At 44.4% G+C, this 9,232-nt stretch overlaps 1 protein-coding gene across 1 annotated transcript; it reads left to right on the top strand.

Moving 5' to 3' along the window:
• The first annotated feature begins 7,329 nt into the window (after nt 1–7,329).
• LOC138673965 (uncharacterized) lies at nt 7,330–8,776 on the top strand. Its single transcript, XM_069761978.1, has 2 exons — nt 7,330–7,739; nt 8,178–8,776. The coding sequence occupies exons 1-2, from the start codon at nt 7,371–7,373 to the stop codon at nt 8,706–8,708; spliced, it is 900 nt and encodes a 299-aa protein (XP_069618079.1). The 5' UTR covers nt 7,330–7,370; the 3' UTR covers nt 8,709–8,776.
• Nucleotides 8,777–9,232: the final 456 nt, after the last annotated feature.

The following is a 9,232-nucleotide window of genomic DNA, read 5'->3' as shown; positions in this document are numbered from 1 at the left end:
TTTTGAGTGCAGCCATTAATCTATTTGCTATATGACTTTTTTGGTTATGCACCAGTTCAGATTAGATTGCTGTTCAGTCAGTTTTTATATATCTACTATGTACTATTTTTTCTGACTTGAACGCCCCGCCCTTCACCATGCTGTGATTTTAATTACATCCTAACACACTTGGTTCTGAGCTTCCTATATAAGCAGGCTTTACCACGTTATTAGCCATAGGTAAGTGTTCACACTAGGCAGTCAGCTCAGGTACCCATCCGTTCTGAGATTACCTTGACGATTGGTGGATGGGCTCACAACTTTTGGCCAAATCTTGTGCTAAGAATCTCATGTGTTTTTTCATATATTTCACAAGCCATTGTGCTATTCCCATTTCATGTATCGCACATTTCCTTGCTCTAGCACAGATTAATTTTGAGTGCAGCCATTAATCTATTTGCTATATGACTTTTTTGGTTATGCACCAGTTCAGATTAGATTGCTGTTCAGTCAGTTTTTATATATCTACTATGTACTATTTTTTCTGACTTGAACGCCCCGCCCTTCACCATGCTGTGATTTTAATTACATCCTAACACACTTGGTTCTGAGCTTCCTATATAAGCAGGCTTTACCACGTTATTAGCCATAGGTAAGTGTTCACACTAGGCAGTCAGCTCAGGTACCCATCCGTTCTGAGATTACCTTGACGATTGGTGGATGGGCTCACAACTTTTGGCCAAATCTTGTGCTAAGAATCTCATGTGTTTTTTCATATATTTCACAAGCCATTGTGCTATTCCCATTTCATGTATCGCACATTTCCTTGCTCTAGCACAGATTAATTTTGAGTGCAGCCATTAATCTATTTGCTATATGACTTTTTTGGTTATGCACCAGTTCAGATTAGATTGCTGTTCAGTCAGTTTCTATATATCTACTATGTACTATTTTTTCTGACTTGAACGCCCCGCCCTTCACCATGCTGTGATTTTAATTACATCCTAACACACTTGGTTCTGAGCTTCCTATATAAGCAGGCTTTACCACGTTATTAGCCATAGGTAAGTGTTCACACTAGGCAGTCAGCCCAGGTACCCATCCGTTCTGAGATTACCTTGACGATTGGTGGATGGGCTCACAACTTTTGGCCAAATCTTGTGCTAAGAATCTCATGTGTTTTTCATATATTTCACAAGCCATTATGCTATTCCCATTTCATGTATTGCACATTTCCTTGCTCTAGCACAGATTAACTTTGAGTGCAGCCATTAATCTATTTGCTATATGACTTTTTTCGTTATGCACCAGTTCAGATTAGATTGCTGTTCAGTCAGTTTTTCTATATCTACTATGTACTATTTTTTCTGACTTGAACGCCCCGCCCTGTTATGATCTGGTGGTTTAGGAACAACATGTGACAAGCTCTGAAGGAGGTGGTATCTGTACTGACCGCAAACCCTGAACCTAGCAGCGCAACTAAAAATAGCCGTGGGGGGTACCTGACGCTCCCTAGACCCCTCGGCACAGCCTAAGATCTAACTTCCCCTAAAGATGGAAACAGGAAACCTATCTTGCCTCAGAGAAAATCCCCAAAGGAAAAACAGCCCCCCACAAATATTGACAGTGAGAGGAGGGGAAAATAACATACGCAGAAATGAAATCAGATTTTAGCATAGGAGGCCAGTCTAGCTTGATAGATAGGACAGGAAAGGATACTGTGCGGTCAGTATAAAAACTACAAAACAATCCTCACAGAGTTTACAAAAATCTCCACACCTGACTAAAGGTGTGGAGGGTAAATCTGCTTCCCAGAGCTTCCAGCTAACAGAAATAATCCATACTGACAAGCTGGACAAATATAGAATGCACAGAACAATAAGTCCACAACATGTGGACTGAAAAGAGCAAAGCCAGAACTTATCTTTGCAGAACTGGTCAGGAAACCAGGAGAATCCAAGCAGAGATGTGAATCCAGCCAGGAAACATTGACAAGTGGCACAGGCTGAAGAAAGAGCCAGACTTAAATAGCAGAGCAGAAGAGACGATAAGTGGAGGCAGCTGATGACAGCTAACTCCAAGGAGCAGCCATACCACTAGAAACCACAAGAGGGAGCCCAAGAGCGGAATTCACAACACCGCCCTTCACCATGCTGTGATTTTAATTACATCCTAACACAGTTGGTTCTGAGCTTCCTATATAAGCAGGCTTTACCACGTTATTAGCCATAGGTAAGTGTTCACACTATGCAGTCAGCTCAGGTACCCATCCGTTCTGAGATTACCTTGACGATTGGTGGATGGGCTCACAACTTTTGGCCAAATCTTGTGCTAAGAATCTCATGTGTTTTTCATATATTTCACAAGCCATTATGCTATTCCTATTTCATGTATTGCACATTTCCTTGCTCTAGCACAGATTAATTTTGAGTGCAGCCATTAATCTATTTGCTATATGACTTTTTTGGTTATGCACCAGTTCAGATTAGATTGCTGTTCAGTCAGTTTTTCTATATCTACTATGTACTATTTTTTCTGACTTGAACGCCCCGCCCTGTTATGATCTGGTGGTTTAGGAACAACATGAGACAAGCTCTGAAGGAGGTGGTATCTGTACTGACCGCAAACCCTGAACCTAGCAGCGCAACTAAAAATAGCCGTGGGGGGTACCTGACGCTCCCTAGACCCCTCAGCACAGCCTAAGATCTAACTTCCCCTAAAGATGGAAACAGGAAACCTATCTTGCCTCAGAGAAAATCCCCAAAGGAAAAACAGCCCCCCACAAGTATTGACAGTGAGAGGAGGGGAAAATAACATACGCAGAAATGAAATCAGATTTCAGCATTGGAGGCCAGTCTAGATTAATAGATAGGACAGGAAAGGATACTGTGCGCTCAGTATAAAAACTACAAAACAATCCACACAGAGTTTACAAAAATCTCCACACCTGACTAAAGGTGTGGAGGGTAAATCTGCTTCCCAGAGCTTCCAGCTAACAGAAATAATCCATACTGACAAGCTGGACAAATATAGAATGCACAGAACAATAAGTCCACAACATGTGGACTGAAAAGAGCAAAGCCAGAACTTATCTTTGCAGAACTGGTCAGGAAACCAGGAGAATCCAAGCAGAGATGTGAATCCAGCCAGGAAACATTGACAAGTGGCACAGGCTGAAGAAAGAGCCAGACTTAAATAGCAGAGCAGAAGAGACGATAAGTGGAGGCAGCTGATGACAGCTAACTCCAAGGAGCAGCCATACCACTAGAAACCACAAGAGGGAGCCCAAGAGCGGAATTCACAACACCGCCCTTCACCATGCTGTGATTTTAATTACATCCTAACACAGTTGGTTCTGAGCTTCCTATATAAGCAGGCTTTACCACGTTATTAGCCATAGGTAAGTGTTCACACTATGCAGTCAGCTCAGGTACCCATCCGTTCTGAGATTACCTTGACGATTGGTGGATGGGCTCACAACTTTTGGCCAAATCTTGTGCTAAGAATCTCATGTGTTTTTCATATATTTCACAAGCCATTATGCTATTCCTATTTCATGTATTGCACATTTCCTTGCTCTAGCACAGATTAATTTTGAGTGCAGCCATTAATCTATTTGCTATATGACTTTTTTGGTTATGCACCAGTTCAGATTAGATTGCTGTTCAGTCAGTTTTTCTATATCTACTATGTACTATTTTTTCTGACTTGAACGCCCCGCCCTGTTATGATCTGGTGGTTTATGAACAACATGAGACAAGCTCTGAAGGAGGTGGTATCTGTACTGACCGCAAACTCTGAACCTAGCAGCGCAACTAAAAATAGCCGTGGGGGGTACCTGACGCTCCCTAGACCCCTCGGCACAGCCTAAGATCTAACTTCCCCTAAAGATGGAAACAGGAAACCTATCTTGCCTCAGAGAAAATCCCCAAAGGAAAGATAGCCCCCCACAAATATTGATGGTGAGAGGAGGGGAAAATAACATACGCAGAAATGAAATCAGATTTCAGCATTGGAGGCCAGTCTAGATTAATAGATAGGACAGGAAAGGATACTGTGCGCTCAGTATAAAAACTACAAAACAATCCACACAGAGTTTACAAAAATCTCCACACCTGACTAAAGGTGTGGAGGGTAAATCTGCTTCCCAGAGCTTCCAGCTAACAGAAATAATCCATACTGACAAGCTGGACAAATATAGAATGCACAGAACAATAAGTCCACAACATGTGGACTGAAAAGAGCAAAGCCAGAACTTATCTTTGCAGAACTGGTCAGGAAACCAGGAGAATCCAAGCAGAGATGTGAATCCAGCCAGGAAACATTGACAAGTGGCACAGGCTGAAGAAAGAGCCAGACTTAAATAGCAGAGCAGAAGAGACGATAAGTGGAGGCAGCTGATGACAGCTAACTCCAAGGAGCAGCCATACCACTAGAAACCACAAGAGGGAGCCCAAGAGCGGAATTCACAACACCGCCCTTCACCATGCTGTGATTTTAATTACATCCTAACACAGTTGGTTCTGAGCTTCCTATATAAGCAGGCTTTACCACGTTATTAGCCATAGGTAAGTGTTCACACTAGGCAGTCAGCTCAGGTACCCATCCGTTCTGAGATTACCTTGACGATTGGTGGATGGGCTCACAACTTTTGGCCAAATCTTGTGCTAAGAATCTCATGTGTTTTTCATATATTTCACAAGCCATTATGCTATTCCCATTTCATGTATTGCACATTTCCTTGCTCTAGCAGATTAATTTTGAGTGCAGCCATTAATCTATTTGCTATATGACTTTTTTGATGCTGCACAATGTCACAGACTGTCCCAACCGCCCCACCCACAAAAGGAACTGCTGCATTAGGCCCTGAGGCCATGGCTGGCGGGTTCTTCTGCTTGTCCGGACAAGTGGCGCTGATATGACCAGTCCGATTGCAGAAAAAAAACTTGCGAGGGTCTGATGTAGGCCTGGTGTTGTTGGCAAAGGGGACAGGGCCTCTGGAAAGTCGGCTGGCAGGGGCACTGGGGTTGGTTGATGGCTTACCCCCTCTCAAGCTGGCGGTGACTGGCTTCTGCACTTCCGATTTACGGTTGGCCTTATAGGGTGTTGGCGATCTGCGCTGCTTTGTCCGCATCTTTTGGCTCTCAGTCCATCACAAACTGTCACACCTCAGCTGGGCAAAGATGTAAGAACTGGTCTTTTATAATCAGGTCCTGTAGCTGCTCAAAGGTGGTCGCTGACAGTCCCTGGATCCACTGGTCAAAGTGGGTCATGAGTCCATGCACCACATTGATATAAGTGTTGTGTGGGCCAAGTTGGAGGTTCTGGAACTTTTTACGGTAAACCTCATGAGTGAGCTGGTATTTCTTTATCAGGGCCTGCTTGATGGCCTCATAGTCTCCATCTTCGTCTGACAGGAGAGAAGCAAATGCCTTCAGAGCTTTGCCTTTGAGCCCTGGGGTTAGATATCGGGCCCATTCGGTCCCAGGCAGCCAGTACTGTCTGCAGTCTTTCTCAAGGGCCCTCAGAAAAGTGTCCAAGTCCCCATCCTTTACCTTCACAAAAAAGTGCTCTGGCTGGAGTTTAGGGGACGGAGCGTTGCTGGACTCACTGTTCCACGTGGTAGATGGTACTGCCCCGAGTTGGGCCATCCGCAGTTCATGGTCCCTCCAAGATTGGTCCTCGGCGGCTCAGGCCTCCCACTCAGCTTGAGCCTCGGCAGCTCAAGCCTTCCGCTCAGCTTGGCGTTCAGCTTGGGCCTCTCGCTGGTACTGCTGGATCAACTGCAGACCTTCATCCTTAAGGTACCGTCACACTAGACGATTTTACAACGAGAACGACAACAATCTGTGACGTAACAGCGTCCTCGTTAGCGATATCGTTGTGTTTGACACGCAGCAGCGATCTGGATCCCGCTGTGATATCGCTAGTCGGCGCTGAAAGTTCAGAACTTTATTTGGTCGTTCGATTGGCGTGTATCGTTGTGTTTGACATCAAAAGCAACGACGCCAGCAACGATCATAGGGGCCATCGCAGCGTCTTGCTCTAGCCAGGTAGGCGTTGTACATTAGAAAAGGAGACGCCTTTACAATACATTGCAGTGACGCCCGTAATAGATTTTAATTTTAAAAGTTTTCTTGAAAAAATATCAATTTACCACGATCACATAAACTTCCCATACTATGATAGCCTAGGTCCAATACATATCGACTGATTAGTACAATAAAATATGCAATTACAAAGCATAGGGAACCGCACAGTGATAAAGTATTACATTAAATAAAAAAAAGGATACGCTATTACAAAAGGAGACTCCCTCTGTCCCGACAAGCCTGGGAGGTGGTGTGTACATTCCATAAAGGGGGTCTTTACAATACATAACAATTACAAAAGGAGATGCCTTTACATTACATTATAACATTAAAAAAAGTGACGTCAGAACATGACTTTACAAAAGGAGATGCCATGTGTTGCAATAGCCTGGGATGTGGTGTGTACATTATAACATAAAGGGAGTCTTTACAATACATTACAATGACAAAGGGGAGGACATAATGACATTAAAAAAGGTGACGCCATAACATGACTTTACAAAAGGAGATGCCATCTGTCGCCACAGCCTGCATGGGGATTACAACAGCCAGTACAAAAAGAATGGCTTTTACATTATTTCATTAAAAAAAAGGTGACGCCATAACGTTATACATTACATTACGAATGGAGTGGGTGTGATGTCTCCCTGTGAACTGTGATAGGCCACAGCGGGATCATCTGTAGGTAGGTTCTATAGCAAGGTTCCGATATAAAAACCTTGAGTCAACTGTTCAATCACTTGTGCGTATTTCAACTACGAGCATCTTGCAATAGGTTGGAAATCCAAAACTCTGCATCGTGTTCATTCTCCATCTCGTAAGCGTACTGGTTGGAAATCAAGATCTTTGCAGCGTCTTCGTTTTATAACCTCTCGTGAGCGTCTTGTTTGGAAATCTAGAATTCTGCTCCGTATTGATTTAACATCTCGTGAGCGTCGTGGTTGTAAATCGAGACCTCTGCATCGTCTTCGTTCTCTAGCTTCTTGTGAGTGACCTGGTTGGAGATCTTGAACTCATCAGCGTTCTTATTAGATCTTTCATGGTAAGTGTATCTGTTTTTTTTTTATCTGCCATTTTCAAGCCCCAAAATTGGTATTAATAATAGGAAAAAAGCAGACGAACCATCCCATCCCTAAAATGGTGGCTACCAAAAGGAAATAGCGCACGGCCCATCCCATACAAGATAAGGCTGCTCACATTAGGAAAGGCACAGGGGCCACAACTTTCTTGCTTGCTGTTGCTTCATTTTTTTTTTAGATGTCTGCCAATGAACAAGACTGTGTTCGGGCACTCATAGAGATGTACCGCTCCCTGCCCTGCTTGTGGAAGATAAAGTCGGCGGATTACAGCAACCGCTACAAAAAGAAAGATGCGTATGAGAAGCTGGTGGCCATCTACAAGGAGCATCATCCCACTGAGACGGTGGATGAACACATTGTGCGTAAAAAAATCCAGGCTCTCCGCACAGTCTACAAAAAAGAGTTGAACAAGGTGGAAAAGTCGCTGAAGTCTGGGGCCGGAACTGACGACGTCTATGTGACCAAGTTGTGGTACTATGACCTGCTGGCGTTCACTCGGGACCAGGAAATCCCTCGCCCGTGCCAGACTGTCACAAGCATATGTGCACCATCGCCTGAAGAGAACCTGCCCGAGTCTCCGGACGAGCATGTAAGTACCCCCTAGCTTCCCTTCTAGTAGCATGCCGTGTGTCTTGTAGGTTTATGAGACTGCATGGTTTCCAATAATAATGATTCACATTTTTCATGTTTAATCCCCCTGTTAATAACAGTTGTCACTTCCTGTTCTGAGAAGTATGTCCAAACAGTACTTCCCCCTCCTTTAAATGCATTTTTAATAATTTCCAAAGTCTATAACATAAAGATAAATACATTAACATATTGTGTCTTCCGCACATTTGTACGTACAGTATTGCTGCCCAATGTAGTTCAGCCCAACTCTGAAAGCTCTGTAACCCCTGTGGTTTGCTACCTAGTTCCTCATAGCTTCCCATGAACAGGAATAGAGGTGTTGGAGAGGTGGGGCTCTAAGGCTGAGTTGTTTGTATGTTATTGACTTTTAATTTTTTTCTTTTTCCTTGAATCGCAGGTGCCTCTGCAACAGCGGGAAAGACCAGAAGGGAACGATGTCCAGTCCCATCAGTCCTCCAGAAGCCCGTGTCTCGAGGATCAGACACGTCCACAGCGGCCATCTCGCAAAAGAAAGTCGACAGCGGGGACACCTGTGGATCTCCTGGCAATGGCTAACAACATCTTGTCCAAGCATGCCGCAACCCAGCTCTCCGCATTCCCAACCTTGGTTGAGGAACGGTTAAACAAATTGGACGTTACCCAACGATCTCACGCGGAGAGATTAATGTTTGACGTTCTGAACGCGGCAGCCGCTGGAAAACTGAGCGACACATCTATGTTGAACATCACCGATCGTCAGCCCAGTAGCCAGTTTTATTTGGGACCACCACAGGAGCCCATGCACAGCACTCCTGTCCGCAGACCAGGCCCACATCATTCTCAGTTCTGGACACCACCTGCACCCCCTTCTTTTGCAGACTTTTCACAAGGACCTCCTACGTCCACGCACCGGTACAGCGAGATGGACACCTACTATCAAAATTTGTAGGGATCTTGTCTTGAAAACAATAGAGACGTCAGTTTTATAAGGTCCATAATCCACTCTGCCTACTGCCCTGCAGTCATTGGCCTGACGCCCGGTCATTAATCCCTGTGCCTATGCATCATCAATAGTTTTAAAAAACTTAATTTAAAAAAAAAAATAAAAAAAGGCTATCACACCTGCTATACTCACCCTCCGTCGCCTTTCCCACTCCCAGGACCACTCCATTGAAAGCGGCAGCTTACGGTCCCTGGGAAAGGTGGCGTAGGGTGAGTATAGCACTACTTCAATGGGACTTCGGAAGGTGAGTATACAAATATATTTATATGTTAATAAACCCGTCCAATTTATCCCTCCCCTACTCCGTAATCCCCTATGGATCATCAACAGTGAAAATGTCATGTGAAATAAAAAAAAAATTTTAAAAAAAGGCTATCACACCTGCTATACTCACCCTCCGTCGCCTTTCCCACTCCCAGGACCGCTCCATTGAAAGCGGCAGCTTACGGTCCCTGGGAAAGGTGGCGTAG

Source organism: Ranitomeya imitator, chromosome 4, assembly GCF_032444005.1.
Source record: "Ranitomeya imitator isolate aRanImi1 chromosome 4, aRanImi1.pri, whole genome shotgun sequence".
In the NCBI taxonomy this organism is placed as follows: domain Eukaryota; kingdom Metazoa; phylum Chordata; class Amphibia; order Anura; family Dendrobatidae; genus Ranitomeya; species Ranitomeya imitator.
The sequence above is the reverse complement of the archived record's forward strand: the minus strand, read 5'-3'. Positions and strand labels throughout refer to the sequence as shown.

Excerpts from the sequence above, each read along its gene's own strand:
- LOC138673965 (XM_069761978.1), top strand. The coding sequence starts at position 7,371 with ATGTACCGCTCCCTGCCCTGCTTGTGGAAGATAAAGTCGGCGGATTAC. Across the intron at positions 7,740-8,177 it reads CCGAGTCTCCGGACGAGCAT|GTGCCTCTGCAACAGCGGGA; the intron begins GTAAGTACCCCC and ends CTTGAATCGCAG.